This window comes from Mandrillus leucophaeus, unplaced genomic scaffold, assembly GCF_000951045.1.
Source record: "Mandrillus leucophaeus isolate KB7577 unplaced genomic scaffold, Mleu.le_1.0 Scaffold989, whole genome shotgun sequence".
In the NCBI taxonomy this organism is placed as follows: Eukaryota; Metazoa; Chordata; class Mammalia; order Primates; family Cercopithecidae; genus Mandrillus; species Mandrillus leucophaeus.
This window is the reverse complement of record NW_012110796.1, coordinates 3230-24877: the sequence shown is the minus strand read 5'-3', so window position 1 is coordinate 24877 and position 21648 is coordinate 3230. Positions and strand designations below refer to the sequence as shown.

At 42.7% G+C, this 21648-nt stretch overlaps 1 protein-coding gene across 1 annotated transcript in view; it reads left to right on the top strand.

Annotated features, from left to right (window-relative positions):
- The window catches only part of LOC105532834 (histone-lysine N-methyltransferase SMYD3-like), a gene marked incomplete at its 3' end in the record, with an annotated part of 469568 nt that extends 448856 nt beyond the window's left edge, over positions 1-20712 (top strand). The window contains exon 7 of the mRNA XM_011971138.1: positions 20604-20712. Coding sequence (XP_011826528.1) covers positions 20604-20712 — 109 coding nt within the window. The remainder of the gene's footprint in view (positions 1-20603) is intronic.
- Positions 20713-21648: the final 936 nt, after the last annotated feature.

Genomic DNA, 21648 nt, shown 5'->3' with positions numbered 1-21648 from the left:
TTTTGAGAAGTGTCTGTTCATATCTTTTGCCCACTTTTTGATGGGGTTGTTTTTTCCTTGTAAATTAGTTTGAGCTCTTTGTAGGTTCTGGATATTAGCCCTTTGTCAGATGAGTAGATTGCAAAAATTTTCTGCAATCTGTAGGTTCCATTCTGTAGGTTGCCTGTTCACTCTGATGGTAGTTTCTTTTGTTGTGCAGAAGCTCTTTAGTTTAATTAGGTCCCATTTGTCAATTTTGGCTTTTGTTGCCATTGCTTTTCGTATTTTAGGCTATTTCATCACCTTTAAGGTAACAGGGTTGAAGTAGGTGATCTCTGCTTCCTTCTGGCTCTAAACAATCTGTGATTCATTTCAATAGTTGGAAGTAAAGCATCCCCCCTCCTTTAACCTAGTAGGCATGAGGCAGGAATAACATCTGGCCTGCCGAGTCATGTGAATGCTGAGTAGAAGTAGAGGAATGCAGACCACAAAGCTCGTAGTCTATTCCAGCAGCTCAGAAAGTAGAAGCAGTGCTTCATGGGTGCCCTGCTCACCGTTCTCCTCCCCCTGTTCCCTGTGCTAGTCTGCTCACTGTTCTCCTCGCCCTGTTCCCTGTGCTAGTCTGGTCAGGTGGTTGCAAGCCCATCCATGCATCTTGCATTTGCTTCACAGGACTAAGTGATTTAAAGGACACTTCACCGGCAAGGTTGAGTGCGTGACCAGTACATTGCCCAGTTTGAAAGTCGACTCCCCATAGTGTGCTTGGACCTCTACCACACACATGAATCTCCACTCTCTGTGGTTTGCTTTTGAAGAATCTGGGAGTCGCTTGTGCCCCAAAATCTTTTTCCTTCCCACAGATGAAAATGCAGCACGTAGTTGTGTTGTCTCAAATTTTACCCATTAAAAATTGTTTTGAGTTGGTAAAAATTTCTCCCTCAAAATCTAAACTCATCTATGAAATTATTAATCATTAACACCTGTAATTTCATCTAATAAGGTGGTTTTTTTTTTTTTAACACCCTGATGAGATCAGGCTTTTCCAAAGGAGGCTTGGAAGTTTGACTGGGTAAAGAGGGAACTTCTGGGGAAAGCTGCTGTGGCGAAGGCAGCGTTTGTGAGGCCACACTAAGAAGGCCGTTGGTGAGTCCTTCAGCCCAAGGGAAAGAGAAAAATTGGCAGGAACTAAGAGGAATGGAAAGGGAGTGAAGACAAATGATGCTTACTTCACAACGTTGATGTGAACTGGTCCAGCACCTGGTCTGATGAACTGATTGTGGAAGAGACTCTGCCCCCACGGGAACTCATGAGCCTGAAGTAATGGGAGCTGCGTGTGAAGAGCTGCCTCTTAGGCCTTCAGAGAGGAGGAGGCAGAGAGACCGCCTTTCCCCAGCCACGTAAATGAGCCCATTTTAGCAAAAAGAGCTGTAATTTGCAAAAGCATTAAAAATCTGCTTCCAACTGTAAAAAATACTGAAATATCCAGGGCATAGCAAGGTTGTGGGTCGGCCCTGTGGCACGATGTGTGATCTTGAAAAGTGATGAAAGGGGAAGAAGGCGTTGTAAAGATACTGCTCTAATGAACACAATTCTGTTTGCCAGCATTTTTTCCTGCTGGCGAATTAGATTATTCCATCGACCTGGTAGAACATCAATAGCGTCTTCGGAGAATAGCCACGAGAGCTGAGTTACTCTATGACCGGAGTTTTGAAGACAACGTCATTTCACATTTCTCAGTTTTCTTTGATTTTGTGCTGAGAAAATGGAAGACTGTAATAAATATTTTCCACAAATGGTGTCTTAAATGGAATCACAGCTGGTAGCAACAGTATTCTGCTGTTTATTTGGATGTTGGATTCCAGGTTTTCTATGTGAAACAACCGTGCTGGCAGATTCACTGGTTTCACATTTTTCTAACACTTTTTTTGTTTGTTTGTTTGTTTGAAGGGATGAATTTGGCTTCACGTGTGAACCTGGTGGGCGCTGTGGGGTGGGTGATGCTGGGCTGCTGGCATGTTCATACTCAGTGGTCTCAGAGTATGTCAGCGCTCTTGCATTGATTGGAAATATTTCAGTTGTATGATAAGAAGTTAACATGTCCACGACCATTAGGTGAGGTTCAGGGAGGCAGTGACGTGGACTGGAGAGAGCCTGGGTTCAGGAAGCACAGGCTGAGTTCTGGTCTCAGCCCTTCTGTGGCTGTGCAGCCTTGGCCAAATCACTAAGCCTCTTGGAAACTTGGGTTCTACATTGCGTTAGCAACATAATAATACATTGTACAGCTTTAATTAATGAAGCAGTGGATGTGAATTTGGCTTGTGGTGTATAAAGGTGTCATACTTACTGTACTTACAGTTATTAGGTGGTATAATCTTTGTTGTTTTGATATCATACCCAGGTTTCTGTAGCCTTCTTTCTCTTCTTAATATTCTGTTGCCACCATCCCCCTGTCCACACGCCAACTCAGCTCAGTGCTTATTCTTACAAAGCTTTGTTCTCAACTAGTTGTCATGGTAAGTTTTTAGATAATAGATGTAGTATCTAGTGTCTCCAATAGTGATTAAAAAAACAAAAAACAAAAAACAAAAAACTTCTACAAGTTAAAATAAATATAACCGTGGTATAGCGGCATTCTAAAAGGCTCTTTTAGAAAATTCTGGCTGGGCATCATGGCTCATACCTGTAATCTCAGTACTTTGGAATCCCAAGATGGGAGGATTGCTTGAGGCCAGGAATTTGAGGCCAGCCTGGCCAATATAGCGAGACCCCATTTCCACAAAAAATTAAAATAATAAAATTAGCCAGGCATGGTGACATACACCTGTAGTCCTAGCTACTTGGGAGGATGAGGCAGGAGGATCTCTTAAGCCAAGGACTTTGAGGTTACAGCGAGCTATAGTCACAGCACTGCACTGCAGCTGGTGGCAGAGCAAGACCTTGTCTGCCTGTCTCTCACTCGCTCTCACTCTCTCGCTCTCACTCTCTCGCTCTCACTCTCTTTCTCGCTGTCTCTCTCTCACTCGCTCTCACTTTCTCTCTCTCGCTGTCTCTCTTGCTCTCGCTCTCTCGCTTTTGCTGTCTGTCTTGCTCTCACTCGCTTTCTCGCTCTCGCTCTCTTGCTCTCGTTCTCTCTTGCTCTCTCTCTTGCTCTCGCTGTCTCGCTCTCTTGCTATCTCCCTCACTTTCTCGCTCTCACTTTCTCACTGTCTCTCTCCCTCGCTGTCTTTCTCTCTCGCTCTCACACTCTGTCTCTCTCGCTCTCACACTCTCTCACTCTCACACTCTCTCACTCCCTCACTCTGTCTCTCACTCTCTCTCTCTCTCTCTCTCTCTCTCTCTCTCTGTCTCTCCCCCTCCCTCTCTCTCGCTCCCTGGCTCGCTCTCTGTCTCTCTCATTTGCTTGCTGTCTCTCTGGGGGAGGGGTGCCCTGTCTTTTGAAAGAAAACACCAAGGGGATGGGGAGCGGTTGGGCAAAGGGATCCTCATGGTGAGGAATCACCCACCCAAAAGGTGGGGTAGGGAAATGGGTGTAAACTAATACTACTTTGTTAGTTAGGGAGCATGTGAAAGGCACAGTATTGCATCTGCAAGTATAATAGAACCTTCCATGTGAGTGGAAGGACTTAGAGAGGCTCTGAGGTTATAACATAATACCTGGATAAAGTGGAAATTACTTTAGTGGAGGATTTTTTTTAAATGCTTCTGTATTTTTTTACTGTAACCATTGTGACAATTTGTATTTTCAAAAGATGTCCACTACAATATCTCTTCTTCCACTTCCACACTCTCTGTAATGTAAGATTACCGTTTCCCCGTCAAACATTGAGTCTGGCCTGGCGTGATGGATCATGCCTGTAATTCCAGCACTTTGGGAGGCCGAGGAGGATGGATCACTTGAGGTCAGGAGTTCGAGCCTCAAGCGTTCCACCTGATCCAACCTTGAGGTCAGCCTGGCCAACATAGTGAAACTCCATCCTTACTAAGAACCCAAAACAATTAGCCAGGCACAATGGTGCATGCCTGTAATCCCAGCTAGTCAGGAAACTGAGGCCAGGTGATCCCTTGAACCCAGGAGGTGGAGGTTGCAGTGAGCCAAAATTGTGCCACTCTACTCCAGCCTGGGCAACAAGAGTGAGACTCCATCTCAAAAAAAAAAAAAATTCAGTCTAAATTCTCTCCGCCTGAATCTCGTTTTCCCTAAGTGATGCTCTTGTAACTGCTAGAATGCAGCAGAAATGAATTAGTGTGACTTCCAAGGCTAAGGTAGATGAACCCTTGCAGCTTCTGCCTTGGTCCTTGGCAAAACTCGGCTTTCCAGAAAGGTCCTTCTTGTGACATTCCCTCTTAGAACCAAGCTGCCATGTTTTGAGAACCTAAAAGGAGAGGCCACTTAAGTACTCTTGTCGATAGTCCCTACTTGAGTTCATTTTTTGGTCACTTGAGCTCAGGTGCCAGAGGTGAAAATGAAGAAGTCATCTTGGAAATAGATCTTCGAGCTGCTGCTGTTTTGAGACACCCTTGGCTATTTAAGTCATCCTAACTGAGGTCCAGATATAACAGAACAGATGGGAGATATCCCTGCTGTACCCTTTCTGAGTTTCTGACCCACAGAATATGTGACCTTAAGAAAATGGTTATTATTTTATACCACTCCATTTTGGGGTGGTTTCTTACACAGCAGTAGATGACGAGAACAACCATTTGACATATACAGATGCTCAGATACCTCTCCTGCAATGCTTCCAAACTAGCTTTTCCAAAGTACAGTGGAAAACTGGGAACAGGGGAGCAGTGTGGTAAGTGAACATCCCAGAATTAGCAAGGGAACTAGTGCTTGCTACTTCTGGTCATGAGTAGTGTACTTCTGTAGAAACACTTGAAATCAGATCACATGAATCTCCAATTTTACTCCTTTTCCAAAATTGTGTTAGCTTCTCTAGTTCCTTTCCCTTTGCATGCTAATTTTACAATACTCTTGTCTATATCTACAAAAACTCTTGCTGGAGTTTTGATAGAAATTGGCCTATATATCAATTTGGAGAGAACTGACAACTTCACTATGTTGGGTCTTCCAATGCACGAACACAGTATAGCTCTTTATTTATTTAGATCTTTCATCTGTGTTTTGTACTTTTAGTATACAGATACTGTCCATGGTATTTTTAGATGTGTACCTAAGTATTCAATTTTAAATTCATACCTAAGTAATTTTGTATTACTGTGTTTATTTTGGTTTTCATGTATATCTTGCTAGTCTGTAGATGCATGATTAATTTTCGTGTGTTGAGTTTGTCCTGCTGCTTTACTTAATTCACTTATTAGATCTAAAAATGTTTTTGAAAATTCCTTGGGATTTTCTACATAGGCAATCATGTTACCTGTAAATAGGGGCAGCTTATTTTTTCCTTTCTGTTCTATATCCTGTTATTTTTTTTCTTGCCTTATGACACTGGCCAGTACTTTTAGTATTCCATTGAATATGAGTATGGATGGCAGACATCCTTGCCTTTTCCCCCATTTTAGTGTGAAAACATTCAGTATTAATGTTTGCTGGTGGAAATAGTACACACGTTGCCCTTGACTCAGTGCTCTTTGGATTCCCTCATCAGATCTGTTACTGGACAGCAGATGGAGATGCTCAGCCTACAGCCCGTTCTCACAATCCAGGGTGTTTTTATCTATTGGGAACTGGTTGACTGAAATGGCATCTTCTCTTATCTTGCTTTTCTGGCACATGAAACAAAGTACATTGAAAACTAAACACTATAGAATGTACTTCTGTCAAGGCTCCTCGTATCTCAGCCTTCTCTTATCACGTTATGTATGAGATCTGCTGAGGCCAGTATTCAGTGTGACGCCATTCCCACCACTTCTCTCCGCTCTCCACCGTGCTTTTTCCCAGGAGTTAAAGTCTGTCTATGGAATAAAGGTCTGAATTGCCTGAGGAGAGAGGGACCACAGTGAGTGAGTCTGTCGGCTGTGGAAGCCAGCCCCACATGGTGCACAGACAGTTGTGCAGATTCTCGCTTGGTGCAGATGACTTGATTTCCGATCCATGATTCAGACAGTGTGAAGGGTCCTTGTCACTCTTTCCAAGCAGGCCGTCTTACCCTCATAGCATTTCACTGTGCATGGACCTCAGCAAAATTGTAGCTCAGAAGACCTCTTAGACCCTGGCATTAGGTGGTCTCTTTCTGGACTCAGGCATTGGCCCTAGTTTTAAAGTGTTTTAAGTTGAATTTAATTTTTTTATATTTAAATCTGTTTTTATATCTCAATAGGTATTTTAAAAATGGGAATGTTGTATTAGAGGTACATTGCCAGATGCCACTTTGACTATGAGCATCTAGTTTAATCATTCAATCACTGATTTTGTCACAGGCAGTCCTACCCCCTGCTTTAAATTGCCAAAATAGCAAACAAGCCACTAATTATATTTGTAGAATTTGAAAAGTATGGCCAGCAGTTTCTCAGGACCATCAAGTCAAACCCAAATGGTTTTGCCACTTCTGTGCTGTCAGGTGTTTGAATTCCTGACTCACTTTGACGATGGCAAAATAAATAGATTCCCAAAGGGGAGAAATCTTTCTTCTCATGAATGTTTACTCTTCCCTCATCTTTTTCCCTTTCTTCCTCCCTTGGAGAAATACTGCTTGAGCAGTATTTATGGCTGTTTGTGCATTACCAAAAACTGTCAAAATCTTACAAGTTGATAAGTACGAAATAAGATTATTCATGGCTGCAGGGTCTCCTCTGGGAACAAGATTAAAGGAACTACAGTGATTTGACCTCTAAGTAGGGATTTGGTTCTATAATTAAGTAAAGGAAATGCATATACACTTCCACAATCTAGAAGGAGTGACACATAATTGGTTTAGCGGGAGGGTAAAGAACTAGCCTTTTTACCTGGCCTTCAGAGACTGTGGGAGGAAGAGGGTGCCTGAGCAAAGAAAGCTCTGAACACATAGATATCAGATATAGTTTCTTTTTTAAAAATTTTAATTAATTAATATTTTTTGAGGCATAGTCTCACTCTGTCGCCCAGTCTGGAGTGCAGTGGCACAATCTTGTCTCACTATAACCTCTGCCTCCCAGATTCAAGTGATTCTCCTGCCTCAGCCTCTGAGTAGCTGGGATTACAGGTGCATGCCACCAAGCTCAGCTAATTTTTGTATTTTTAGTAGAGACGGGATTTCACCATGTTGGCCAGACTGGTCTCGAACTCCTGACCTCAGGTGATCCACCCACCTCGGCCTCCCAAAGTGCTGGGATTACAGGTGTGAGCCACCAAGCCAGGCCTCCATCTTTTAAATGTATCTTTTACAGAGTAAATGCTTTTAATTTTGATGAAATCTAATTTTTCCATTTTTTTTCTTTTATGAATCATGTGTTTGGTGTCATATATAAGAACTCTTGCCTAACTCAAGGTCATGAAGATTTTCTCCTATGTCTTCTAACATTTTTACAAGTTTGTATTTAGATCAATGATCTATTTGAGTTCATGGCCTCATAGTTGACCTTGATACAATTTATGAAGTTCAGGTTGAAGTTCGTTTTCCTTCCTAGACTGGACTATACATTTTCCAAAGAAGATATCCAAATGGCTGATAAACACATGAAAAGATGCTCAGCATGATTAACCATGAGGGAAATGCAAGTCAAAACCACAGTGAGAGAGCCCTGCACACCCACTGGGATGGATATAACAGAAAAGGTAGATAACAGGTGCTGTTGAGGATGGTTAAAAATGCCATGGTTACTCCATTGAGTTGTTCTTATGCTGTAAAAAAAAGAGGAAATAATAATTGGCTACATTTGTGTGAATCAATTTCTTGAATTTCTATTGTGTTCCATTCATTTCGTGTCTATCTCTTTGCCAACGCCACACCGTCTTGAGTGCTGTGGCTTTCTAGTAAGTCTTAAAATTGGATTGTGTGAGCCTTTCAGTTTTATTCTTTTTAAGAACTGCTCTGACTATTCTAATTCCTTTGTGTTTCCATAGAAATTTTGGAACCAGTTTGTCTATATCTGCAAATATCAAGCTTGGGTTTTTATTACACTTTCACTAAGTTAATTTAGAAAGACTCATCTTTACTACATTCATCTTCATTTTTACATGGCAGTTTCTCTGGGTACAGATATCTTGGCTGATACTTTCTTTTGACACTTTGTATCATTATCCTGCCCTCTGTCTGTATTTTTTTGCGGGGCGGGGGCAGAGTGTAGAGACAGTGTATCTCCTGGTTTTGGGTTGGGAAGTGAACATTTGAAATAACGTGTTATAACTCTGCATTCTGTTTTGTTCTGAGAGTTGTTGGTGGGCATTTTGTGGCGTATGGTTTTGTAACTTGGACTTCAGCTGTGGAGTGTGGAGTGCGCGGTGGAGCTCATCAGTGTTGTCTTTGCTTAGTGTTTTACTCTTCTTCTTTTTTGTGATATGGGCGGACCACGAAGCTGTGCAGAAGACACAGAGGACCTCTAGGAAATACCTCGAGCCTGTAAGGCTTCCACTCCGCTGGTCACTTGTGCGTGAGAAGATACATCCAAGGTCCTCAAATCTCCCCTGGTTTTTACTTTTGACGAGGTTCTTTTGGGTCCCCCTTGTGTACATGCAATTTCCCAGTTACCCAGGTGATGTGGAGAGCTGGTCTCATTCCTTCTAAGACTGACTTGGGGGTGAATGGTAGATGGAAATAGCCTCAGGCAAGAAGACCATAGAATCCTGATTTTCTTACCCTAAAATATAGCTATTTAAAAAAATTAACACTTCTCAATTTTTTGTCTACCTTAGATCAATTTCTGATGCCCTAAAGTGGTTGCCTTTGGCAATTTTGACTAGTCTTGTACTCATTTTCTATGGACAAGAATCACTAATTACTTTATACCATCATTACCAGTGTCTGCTTGAATAAGATTTTTTTTTTTTTTTTTTTAAGAATAAATTGAACTAAAAGTCCTTAGGACAGTGCCTGACATGAAGCAAAGGCACTAACTGCGTGAAATGCTGTTACTATAATTACCATTATTGTTGCTAGTGACACAGACAACTAGGCAGCCCCACTCCCAAGACATACCCATGGTTGTCCATTGCAGGATAATTTTTGTAAGGGATCCTCTTCCTCGCCTCTTATTTTTAGTAGCTCCTTTGTTGTAGAGCAAGCGTCAGCAACTATTCTGTGAAGAGCCAGGTAGTAAAGATTTTCAGCTTTGCAAGCCGTACATCCACCTACTTAATTGTGCTCTTGTAGTTTGAAAGCAACTGTGGACAGCATATAAATGAATGGACACGGCTGTGTCCTCACAAAACCTTATTTACAAAAGCATGTTGCTCATGGGATTTGGCTTTGAGGTGAAGTTTACCAACCTCTGCTATCGCCTCACTTTCTCATGATTCTGCCTCTAAGCAGTGCCAGCTACTCTGCCACAACAGGCTGTATTTTTCTTCGAAAATCTTCAAAGAAGAGAACATCTCTGCTTCCCAGAACCTCCCAACACCTGTGCTGTGAAAACCCATCCTGTGACTTCTTCAAGGTCTGTGGGCTCTGAGTACTTGGCATCTGTAGTGATTGATTTCAATAAGAGTACCAGTAACACTGAAATATATGTCAACAACAACACATAAGTATAGTGTTAAACAACCTTGTAGATACAGATACATACAGCTTGGTGAGCTCACTGATGCCAAACTACATTTCATCTTCTATTTTCAAGTAAATTGTGCAGATTTTTATTCATGTTTAATTTTTGTAACTTTCATCTTTTCTTTCCAAGCAAGGGAAGGGTATGTAGGTATTTTTGAACCACAGTGTTACTTTCTTATTGATTTAACACTCAATCTCTGAGATCATTAAATCCCTAGATTACCTGTTAACCTGACTGCTCTCGGCAAAGTGGCTTTATACTAAGAAATTAAAACAGAACATTAAATCAGTTTTTCAAATGTTTAAAATTATTAAATAAATCATATACTGTGAAGGATATATAAGTCACAGATGAACTGTTAAAGAATTGTAAAGAAAGTATGTTACTTTCTCAGGCGCTTTATGGATGTGGAGAGGCTTTAGGACAATTGAATCTGACTGTTTCTCCAACTGATGTATATGCTACGATTATTGTGTGTTTTAATTTTTTACCGTATTGTTAACCCATAAAAATTATTTTGTCCGTATTCATAGATTTGCCCATATGAAGCATTCTCTTTGTCCGTTTTTTCTTGTATCTTACACCATCCATCTGGGATAACTTTCCTTCTACCTAGAATGTTAGAAATTCCTTTTGTGAAGATCTGGTGACACATTTTCAATTTTTTTTTTCTTTGTCTAAAGATATTTTTATTTCATCTTTATCCTTTTTAAGAGATTTATTGAGAGACAATTTATACAGCTTACAATTTCTCCGTTTAAAGTGTATACTTCAGTGGTTTTCAATATATTTAAATATATGTGCAACCATGACTACAGTCAATTTTAGAACATTTTCATCATCATCAGAAGCCTGCACCCTTCAGCTCTTCAACCTTATTCTTGAAAGATGTCTTTTGGGATGCAGAATTCTAGCGGAGGAGTTTGTTTTCCTCCGGCACGTGGCAGATGTCGTTCCACCGGCTTTCAGCTTCCACTCTTGCAGCCGCCTGTCAGCTCTCTGTGACTCTTTTGAATATAATCTGTTTCCTTCTGTTATCTGCAGTCATGTCTTACTCGCCATTCCAAATAAGTTGGCCAAAAGGAAGGATTTCCTGCTAGACCCCATCCTGCTGGGGAGACGGTGGACTTGCTCTTTGGTCCCCCACGCCCCGCAGAGCAGGGGAGGACAGAGACTCCAGGCAGACCAGCAGTTGGGCCATTCTGCTTACTTGTCAGGAGTCCTTCACTCACATTTTGGCCTGACAGTGCCTTACTATTTTGCCAGCATCTTACTGCTTTTTAGAATATTTCATCAAGCATTTTACATTGTTTTCAGTATGTTTCCATTGAATCGGTATAGCTACCATGCCTGCTGCATTTCTAGGAGTAGAATGTAAACCAGCTTTTATAAACTTGAACTAAAACGTTCAAATAAATTTAAACTTTTCTGAAAATTGTGAAATTTCTGCTGTAAGTTTCTTCTTGAGGATGACCTCAATGATATGACCATCTTTTGAGGACTTTAGTGTGTACATTCAGAACCTTATCTTTTATTGCCCACATAATAAGGATAGACTACAGGATAAATGCAGTTTCTGTAGGGAAAATCTCATCACCATTTTTTTCTCAAGGATGTATTAAACTAAATGATGGTTATTTTCTACTTCGGTCGTGGTAGCCGGTCTTTCTGAAATCCTTCAAGATGTCATCAAATGTTTCATACCCTAAAAAAATAGTGCTGTCTTATATGAGACAGGCAAAAGGACAGCATTATCACTATTATGAGTCTTCAAGAGGAAACTGTCTACATGAAGTGGAGGACCGTCCTGCCCGCCTGGAAGATGCTGGCCAGTCCTCACCCCTGTGCCACACTGAGGGCCAGCCACACAGCCCCTGAGGTTTCCCTTCTGCCAGCCAGCCTGCTCGTGGGCAAGGGAGTGAGGAAACTTTTAAGTCCAGCATGAAATGAAAATAATTGAACACGCTTAATATAAAAGTTACAAATATAGGCAGTAGTTTCTCAGTGTGTTTTCTAGAAGGAAAGACCAAAACCCAAGTTTGGTTCATTATTGGATGCTTAGCCCTATCTGCAACATAAATCTTTCCCTTAATGAGGACGCTCATCCAGAATCATCTCCACTACTCCAGGCTTTCCTCTGTGTTGCTGCGCATGCCACTTGTATTTTAAAAGAAACAGGCAAATGTAGAAGTAGTTCAAGTGGTTTTTTGTTTGTCTGTTTGTTTTTGGCTGTGGAAAATAACCATTTTGATGCTATCATGCTTTTTATTTTAGTGATTCCCCCCTCCCCCAGCGTGTAATCTCCATGTGGGTGTAACAGTGCATTCCACTAATTACCATACATTTATTAGCGCTGGAAACTTAATACTAGTTTGTGTTTGTATGGAATTGTATACATTTCCAGATGCTCTCCAATCTCTTATCACATTAATTGTGAATAAGCTAATTGGAAGAGCCCTGTCTTCAGCCCAAATGTTGTTATCTCCTTCATTCTAATTTATCTACTGCTTTCCTACCCTCTGTGCTCCTAAGTGTGAATAACATGGACATTTCAGATAATCGAAAGTCTCTTTTATTCTTATTATCTGATTAAAGATTCTAATAATGGATCATGTGCAAGTAACTCTTAATTGTCAAACTAATGAGAGTAAGAAAACCTTACTTCTAAAAAATTATGTATTTATTTTTAGAGATAGTCTTGTCTGTCACTCAGGCTGAAGTGTAGCAGCACTGTCATGGCTCACTACAGCCTCAAACTCCTGAACTCAAGTGATCCTCCCACCTCAGCCTCCCAAGTAGCTGGGACTACAGCTATGCAACACCATGCATGGCTAACTAATTAAATTTTTTTTTCCTTTTGCAGAGGTGGCATCTCACTGTGTTACCCAGGCTGCCCTTGAACTCCTGGCCTGGAGCAGTCTTCTCTCCTTGGCCTCCCAAAGCACTGGGATTAAGGGTGTGAGCCATGGCGCCTGGCCTAAAGCCTACCTTTTGAGTGAAGGACGTATTTGGTGAAAGTTTTTAAGAGAAGTAGAATGTATCTCAGTTTATGGAGTAAAAGAAATGCAATAAAAATTTCATTGCAATGAGACAAAAATCTCACTGTGACGTTGTCCAATTCTGCGTGACACTGCGGATTTTCTTTCTGTGACTCCCATAGAGATGGGGGAGTGCAGATCCATCTTTCTTAATGAGGTGGAGCCAATAGCACATATCATGGACCAAATAAGAGCCGAGGGTTCCGTCTGGGCTGGAACCCAAGTTCTTTTTCTTTTGGAAACAAGAATTCATGGCCCTGATCTCCTGTCACCAGCGGAGCACAGCAGTAGAGGTGATGGAGAAGCAATGAATCATCACCCACTTGGGAAACAGCACCTCTCCAGAGTAACAGCCTGGGTTAATTAAGGTCGTGGTAAGAAATAGTTCTCCTTGTTCTGAGGTGGTTTCTTGACAGTAGGGCCCATCTTTCCCCTCCCCCCTCTTTGGTTTTGTTTCCTCATGTTAGGACCTTACCCCCCTACCCTGGCCGCAACAAAAATGTATCGTATTACAAATAAAGTTATCCTGCCACAAAGGCATAAATAACTTCCATAAAACTGCTGCTTTAAATTAAACAGAGCCTAAGGAACACCGGATGACTGACTCCATGTGCCTCTCCTGCCTCTTTGCCCATTTACTCCTGGCACATGACACTGAGTTTCTACGTTTACTTTAAGACCTAAAACAAAGCCTTTTAATGTTGAATGTGGGCTGTTGCTCCCTCTGCTATTTTTCTAGCTATCAAGTCTATGTCTAATGTCTTGAAACAACATTGGAAGGCTGTTGTATACTGTTCGTTGAATGTATCATTTTATTTCTACACAAGGCTCAAAATTTAGTAAAATTCCAAATCTTTTGAAACTTGAGGCTATCTACCAAAGTCCATCATTTCTAAAAGTGAAAAAGTAAAATCCAGTGCCCCGATTATGAAATTTTTCAACTGTTCACAAAAATAGAGTAATATGACCTTTCTTATGTCTATCATCCAGCTTCAGTAATTCTTACCAAGATTTTGCCACACTTACCTTATCTGTCATCCTTCTTCTTTTTCCCTTTGTTGAATTATTTTAGTCTTTGTGCAGTTCTTAGCATTTTTGAATCTGTGACTTGCTGTCTTTAGTTTTGAAAATGTTCCACCATTACAGCTATCTATCTATCTGTCGCTTCTGCCCCATTCTCTCCTTTCTCTCATTTGAGATTCCGGTTGACACATAAGAGACCTGTGCCCCTGTTTATTTCCATTCCATTGTCTCTGTGTATTTTGATGGAGATATTCATTTGACCTACCTTGAAGTTCACTAATTCTTTCCTCAGCTCTGACTAATCTAATGCTAAGCGGTTAAATTCTTAATTTTAGTTTTCTATTTTTCAGTTCTAAAACTTCCACTGGTTATTTTTTACATAATTTCTGGTTTTCTGCTAAAATTCTTACCTGTTATTTAAGTTCTGAAACACATTTATGAGTTAAAGTCCGTGTATGAGAACCTTACTGTTTCAGTACCTGTAGGTCTGTCTCACTGTCTGTGTTGTTTCTCTTGGTTTTCAGAGGGTTCTTGTCTTTTCGTATGCCGGGTTATAATGTTACCAAATGCAGAACATTATACAGAAAATGTGAGGTAAGTTGAGGCTGGGGATGAAGTTGTCTCCTTCAGAGATGTTTACTTTTGCTTCTGGGAATCAGGAGAGAAAGAGATCATACCTTAATCCAATCAGGATTTGAAGTGATTCATTCTTTGTAGTGGCTGCTTTATTTCTAAGTTACTGTACTATGCCTAGATAGATTGTAGTCCTTTGGTGGTCAGAATCGAAAGTCAGGGATGTTTACTAGAGCTCCTTGTTATCATTGTTGATCCCTGAATTCCAGTTTCTGTGTCTCCTTTTCTATGAGACTGCCAAAAACATTGCTCAGCTGGTGAGCCTGTGTCTACTAGAAGATCATCAAAGGGAAAAGCACCAATGAATACAAGGTTCACCTTCCATTCTTTCCATGATCCTGACTTTTCAAGATCTTGCTGCCTTAGTGCCTCCTTGATACCTTCAAACAGATTCTTAAAAATACTTTTTGGTCCATGTTTTCCTGTTTTCAGCAGCAGATAAGCTGCTTGGTCTGAAATAAGCTACTCCACCATTGTTGGAAGCTGAAAATCTGCTGAAGATACAGTTGGCCCTCCAAATTCATGCCTTCTGCATTGAGTGATCTGTGCTTGATTGAACTGGATGCAGAACATGTGGATATGCTGGGCCAACTGTGCTTTTGATCTGCAGTTGGTTGAACCTGCAGATGCTGAACCTGGGGATTTATAACCCGGGGATTTATAACCCGGGGATACCATGGGCTGACCGTAAAAGACTTAAACATCCACAGACTTTGGTATTTGTGGGGATCCTGGAACTAACATCTTGTGCATACAGAGGAGTGACTAGATTTAAGTGAAATCTCAGATATTAGGTTTTAGGTCATTTAATTCATGTGCACCTCAGTTTTGTATTCCTGAAAATTGTGGACATTTTTTCTTCCATCCACAATGCCGTTTCACGCTCAGATTTCCTGGATTATCTCAGAAATACCTTTTTACAGTTGTCTTGGCTGAGTATGGATACACGAGGTCTGCACCTTGTATGTGATTGTTACATCTCCTACATCTCTTTTAATCTATAGTATTTTTCTGCTACCATCTTTTTCTTTTGCTATGATTGACTTGTTGAAGATCCTGGGTCCAGGCTTGTAGAATTTCCCATACCCCAGATTCAGCTGACTGCTTTACTTGTTCCTCTGTCCCTTGTTTTTCCATATGAAGTGGGATTTAACTTTGCAGGCTTGATTAAATTCAGCTTCAGTGTGTAGGGTTTTGTTTTGTTTCACAAGGATAGTTGATAGGTAGTCAAAAATAATTCTTCTGCATCCGATGGCACTCAGCATCTAGTTATCCTACTTTGGTGATGCTAAGATTGATCAGTGGATTCAGGTGGTAACAAATTAATCCATCCACTATACAATTCTTTACTATCCTTTTATCTAATGGTTTCATCGAGTGATATTTTCTCCCCTCGGCCAAATAATTCTCCAGGAGTTGCAAAATGATTTTTCTAATTCCATCCTCATTCCACATTTATCAGCTAAAATTCATACAACTGGAGCTATTTAGCGGCTCTAAAATACAATCTAAACAGGCAGATTAAGTTCTCCTTTCAGGTTCAGTAATATATTTTGGATCAGTTTTTTAAAAATAATTGTCTTAACTTTGTGCTGCTATACCAAAATACCATAGACGGTAATTCACAGAGAACAGAATTTTTTTTTTTTTTCCTCACAGTTCTGGAGGTTGGGAAGTTCAAGCCATAAAATCCAAGCCAGCAGGTTGTCTGGTGAGGGCTGCTCTCCATTTCCAAGGTGATGTCTTGTTGCTATGTCCTCTGGAGGGGAGGAACACTGTGTCCTTGCACGGTGGAAAGCAGTGTCCTCTGCAGGGGAGGAACACTGTGTCCTTGCACGGTGGAAAGCAGTGTCCTCTGCAGGGGAGGAACACTGTGTCCTTGCACGGTGGAAAGCAAACAAGCTGAACCGTTCGTGAAACCTGTTTTATAAGAGCTTTGATCCCATTCGCAAGGGGAGGAGCCTTGGTGACCTAATCACCTCTTAAAGGCCCAACCTCCAAACACTGCCACAGTGGCCATTGAGTTTCAGCATCTGCATTTTGGAGGGAACACATTCAAACCAGAGCAGTAGCCCTGAATAACAAAGGCGTTTTCCTACCCTGTAAATGCCAGAGCTGCTATCTGAATAATGCGATTGGTAATTGCGTCACATAGAACCAATAGAGATCAGCAACCTCAGCCTGGCAGAATCTCTGAGATATTTCTTCTCCATGACCTTTTGACTTCAGATCCCAGGTCCCTGACCTTCAGCCTCCCTATGAAATATATCAGTAAGATCTTGGTGCTTATGGGTCTGAGTTAAAGCTGGTGTGCACATTTCCTTCTTTTCTCTGCGTGTTTAAACCCATTTCTTCTTATGCACTTATTCACCATAGAAACACCTAAAACATTTTTTTCCAATCTAGGCCAAGCATTCTGGAACATGTGATTGCTAGCATTATACCTATGAAAGGAAAATTTATAACACGCAAACAAACTGCCTTGTTGAATGATTTCATTATATGCTTTGCTTGTATGTTTTTGTGGAGGTGTTTCTATTTCTGAATCACGGAGTCAGCTCAGACTCCACTGCACCCCCTTGGGTCCCCAGATTCTGTTAAATCACCCACATAACCTTTCTTTTACCAAGTCCTTCTTTTCTGTTGATATTGCCACCATCCTACCTCAAGTCTTTTTGCCTCTAGGGTCTGTTTTCCAATGTTCTTGGTTTTCTATTCTGATGAAATATCCTCAGCCCGCTTTGATAGTGCCTCACTGCTGGCAAGGGAAGTCCAGAGTTCTAGCTTTGTGCGTGTGCCTCTGCACAGCCTGGCCTCCAGTGCACCTCCTTCCCCACTCCCCTCCTCTGCTGGCCGGACCAGCATGCTCACTGCCCCTTGGCATTCAGCCTCCCATCCCATCACCAGAGCAAGCATCCATCCCTTCCCTTGTCCCAGGATCCCATCATCTCCAGTGGAAACCTGCTGAAACTCTGCCACTCCACTGATCACTGTGGTCCCGGCTGCTCCCAGAGCACACATTGTCTGTGCCCTGGTCAGGTGGCTGTCACACGCCTTTCTGTATCATGATTTCATTTGCTTCACCTGCAAACTGCATGCTAACCAAGGGCAGGGACTCACTTTGGACTTCTGCAGATAGCTTACGGGGCCGGACCCGGAATCCAGCATCTCATAGGTGCACCTTCCCCTCACCTTCTCACTCCGACTCCTGCTTTAGTCCTCACAGTCCTTGGACACACCTGATTGCTGCTTCATTTTGGACTGTAATCCTGGTCTTTATTTTTGACAGTCCTATCAAAAAGATGACTGTCTTTTTGTCCTGTCAAGACCACTACCTCCAGGCCCTCTTCTCTCCCCATCCCTGCTCTACACCATAAAGTGGATGGAAGGCCACACCCTTGGAGAATCTCCCAGCAGGAGTGAGCTTGACCAGTTCTCCTTGGAGCTATACTCCAGCAAGAAATCACGAGTTTTATTCTGTATTGCAGCTGGGAGGCCTCCAGAAACAAAACCAGGCCCGCAGTCGGCAGCCCCCCAGAGCTGTGAGACTGCCCTGTAAATATTTATTTGGAAGTCCCCCGTTACAGGCGCTTCCTCATGCTCCCCTTAGTAAGCTCTACTTCATTTAGAAATATCCGAGTGACCGGGGCAGGTACCTGTCATGGCGTAATGACGCACCGCTTTCTCTGCTGTTGTAGAACTGAAATTTTCTTTCCTTCTTCTAACTGACGTGACAGACATCCACTTTGTGGAGTGATTATTAGTGTAAAATCACTTTTTGACCTTTAAATTTAATGATGCCACATTCATAGCAATAATATAACGCCCCAAATCCAGGTGTGCTTTTCAAGGAAAGTGACCAGGGCAATTACCCTCTGATAATGGCGTCCTGCACTTACGCCCTTTGTCTGGGAATCTTAAAGTTATTTCTACACAAATAGATAATGATGTTCATTTTGTAAGGGGTGAGAGGTAACGTGATGAAGAAAAATCCAGGACCCAGGTGTCTCCTTTGTTGTTCCCCCTTCTGCTCCCTTTTCAGCTTTTTTTTTCTTTTTTTTTTTTTTTAAGATGGAATCTTGCTCTTGTTGCCCAGGCTGGAGTGCAGTGCCGCGATCTCAGCTCACTGCAACCTCTACCTCCACCTCCCAGGTTCAAGCAGTTCTGCCTCAGCCTCCCGAGTAGCTGGGACTACAGGCGCGTGCCACCATGCCCAGCTAATTTCTGTATTTTTAGTAGAGGCGGGGTTTCACCATATTGACCAGGCTAGTCTCAAACTCCTGACCTCGTGATCTGCCCGCCTCGGCCTCCCAAAGTGCTGGGACTGCAGGTGTGAGCCACTGTGCCTAGGCCCTTTTCAGCTTTTTAAGAGGCATGCCCAATCTTCTGTCGGTTTAAATACTTTCCTCCCAGGTACTGCTTTCTACTTTTTTAAGAGCATGAATGAAAACAAATGTTTCCATATCACATTTCGTGGGGGGAAGAGTTAAGATTCAGCGAGAGGGAATGGTTTGCAGATATGTGTGCACTTGTCAGAGAACATACCTGTCTCTCCTGGTAAATCTGCCTCATCACTATTACATCATAGAGCTTAGATGGGGTTCTCTGGGTTCATGGATGAAAAGCAGTTGGAACAGTGCCTGGCACATGGCAAGCCCTGTATAACTGATGGATTCTAGGATTATCTTATTGATGTCTGTGGGCAGGCACCTCTGTCCCTGGAGAAGCCGCATTTAGAGTGAGCCCTGGCTCGTTCTCTCTGACGGTTGGGATACACTTCCCTTCTCCTACCCAGCCAAGCCTCTCCAAATCCTTGGGAGCCAGTGTAAGTCCAGTTCCCCTGCTCCAGGAAGCCTTCCCGGTCCAGCCGTCAGTCACCTCTTTGTCTTCACAATACTTGTATCATTTTCTCAGTTCAATCCAACAAACTTGAACATCTAGCGTACATGAAGTTACGCCTTGCTTGGGCGCTGACTCATGCTCCGTCGTGTAGCCTTGTTTTAACTCCTGCAGGAATGTGTGTCTTGTGTCTAATGGGATGATTCAGCCTTAAGGAAAAAGCTTCTTTTTTTGAGACAGGGTCTCACTCTGTCACCCAGGCTGGAGTGCAGTGGTGTGAAGCTGCAGCCTCAGCCTCCTGGGCTCGAGTGATCCTCCCACCTCAGCGTCCTAGGTAGCCGGGACTACAGGCTTGCTCCACTACACCTGGCTCATTTTTGTATTTTTTATAGAGACAGGGTTTTGCCATGTTACCCAGGCTGGTCTCAAACTCCTAAGCTCAAGCAATCCGCCTGCCTCAGCCTCCAAAGTGCTGGGATTACAGGTGGGAGCCATCACACCTGGCCTGAAAAGCTCATCTAAACTGTGGTTGTGTGTGTGTGTGTGTGTGTGTGTGTGTGTGTGTGTAGGCATTTCCCCCAGAGACAATTGTGCGTATACAGCAGGGCCTCATTATTCTCTAAGAGTAGGGGTAGAGGGTATTGGTGCCAGAACAGGCCAAACTGCTCGTATTTGGTTAAATTCAAGGTGGTAAATTCTTGTTGAATTGAAGTAATACAGCTCATCACAGGGTCTGAACACCCGGTAGCTGGAGGTGTGTGCAGTCCTTTCTTTGGTCCACGACAACACCATATTCTATTCTGTTCTATGTGAAAGGGGTCCAGCATGGATGGAGTTCCTCCTGCATGTCAGACGTCATGGAGAACGCAGATGGGGTGCCTGAATAAAAGGCATTATAATCCAGTGAGATGATAAATAAATACACACGTGCTTATAAGAAAGGTGTTCCATGGTGGACTCCACAGCTGAGATTCAATCAGAGGGCTTTGCGGTTAAAAGGGGGATGTGGTAGTATCTAGTTGGGGGATCATGAAAACTTTATTTATTCAACAAATATGTATTGAGAGGCAATCTTCTGTTCCAGGGCTCTGCTAGTGCTAGCGCTTCATGGAGGAGCCTGGAGGAGAAGATTAGCACCTGTTCTCCCCGGCGCATCCCTCCCAAATAGCAACGCAGAGCTCCAAACTTTTGTTTCTCTTCTCTAGTGTTTATGAGGGGGACCTTCTAGTCCTATCATTTTTTTTCTCTAACACAAAACGTGGAGGAGCTGGAGACCGATTGTGGATTGTGTGTTAATTCCCCTCAGTACTGCATTCTCCTGGATTGCAAAACTAATTTCCTCATTGACATTCACAGCTGGTGTTTGCTCCTACTTTCATAGTCTCCTGATGAAATGCTGACTGCAAAGGTGAGAGCTGCTGACACTGTTTGCTGTGTGGTTTCTTCCAGGATTTTTTTCCCAGGAAGCCATCCCGTCAGAGGGGTTCAAGTGATGAAAGTTGGCAAACTGCAGCTACATCAAGGCATGTTTCCCCAAGCAATGAAGAATCTCAGACTGGTGAGTGTGCCAAAATCTCACGTAGTTCTGCCTGGCATCCTTTTTTTCTGCAGTTGCTGAACCCTTTTGTTATTGGTTAGCAACTCTACATATGTGGGCATGCATACACACGCATGCCCAATGTGTGCTGGTAAATGTTTAACAACCACTCTGGAAAAAAAACCTGCTTTGTGACATTTGCCTATTTCTGTGATGCAGGCATGCCAACCACAGCTGATTTTAAATGTAAAATCAACCTTCTTGTAAAAATAATCTTAACAATTACTCTTGCACCCTGGTGCAAACCAGCCTCAGAACACCACTGCTCCTGTGCCCTCTCCACAAGGTCAACTCGTTTGTGCCTCCTCCCCATTGCCCACAGAACAGTCTGTATCCCTTGCACGGCAAGCCCTTGACCCTCTTTGTGGCAGTTCAGCTTTGCAGCCTCTTCTCCCCGCCCTTCCTCTCTCCCTTTCCACCCACCCAGTGCTCACTGCTGCTCACCAGGACCCACCGTGACCCTGAACTTCTCACTCCTCTGTCCTCACACAGCTATTTCCTCTGCCTTAAACGCCTTCCCCATCACAACCCCCTGGGCTTGACAGAACTCTGTAATCCCTTAAGGCCTAACTCCAGTGTTACTTTGCCATCCTACCCCTGCAGCTCTCTGCCCACCTTGCCAGGAGAGCCCTTTTCACATCGCAGTAGGCATACCTGATGGCCACCCCTACCCCTGCCCCCAGGAGAACGTGAGGGCTTCGTGGTTATCTCGGTAACCAGCTCAGTGCCATGAAGGGATCTGGAACTTAGGAAGTATTCGTTATTGGGGGAAGGAGGAAGGAGGAAGGAGGAGGGGAAGGAGTCAGTGAATATGGTTCTAGCAGTAAGTGTCAAGAAACTAAATGGGAGAACTGGTTTAGGGTTGGAATACCTTGTTAAAACACGATGGTTAGTTTC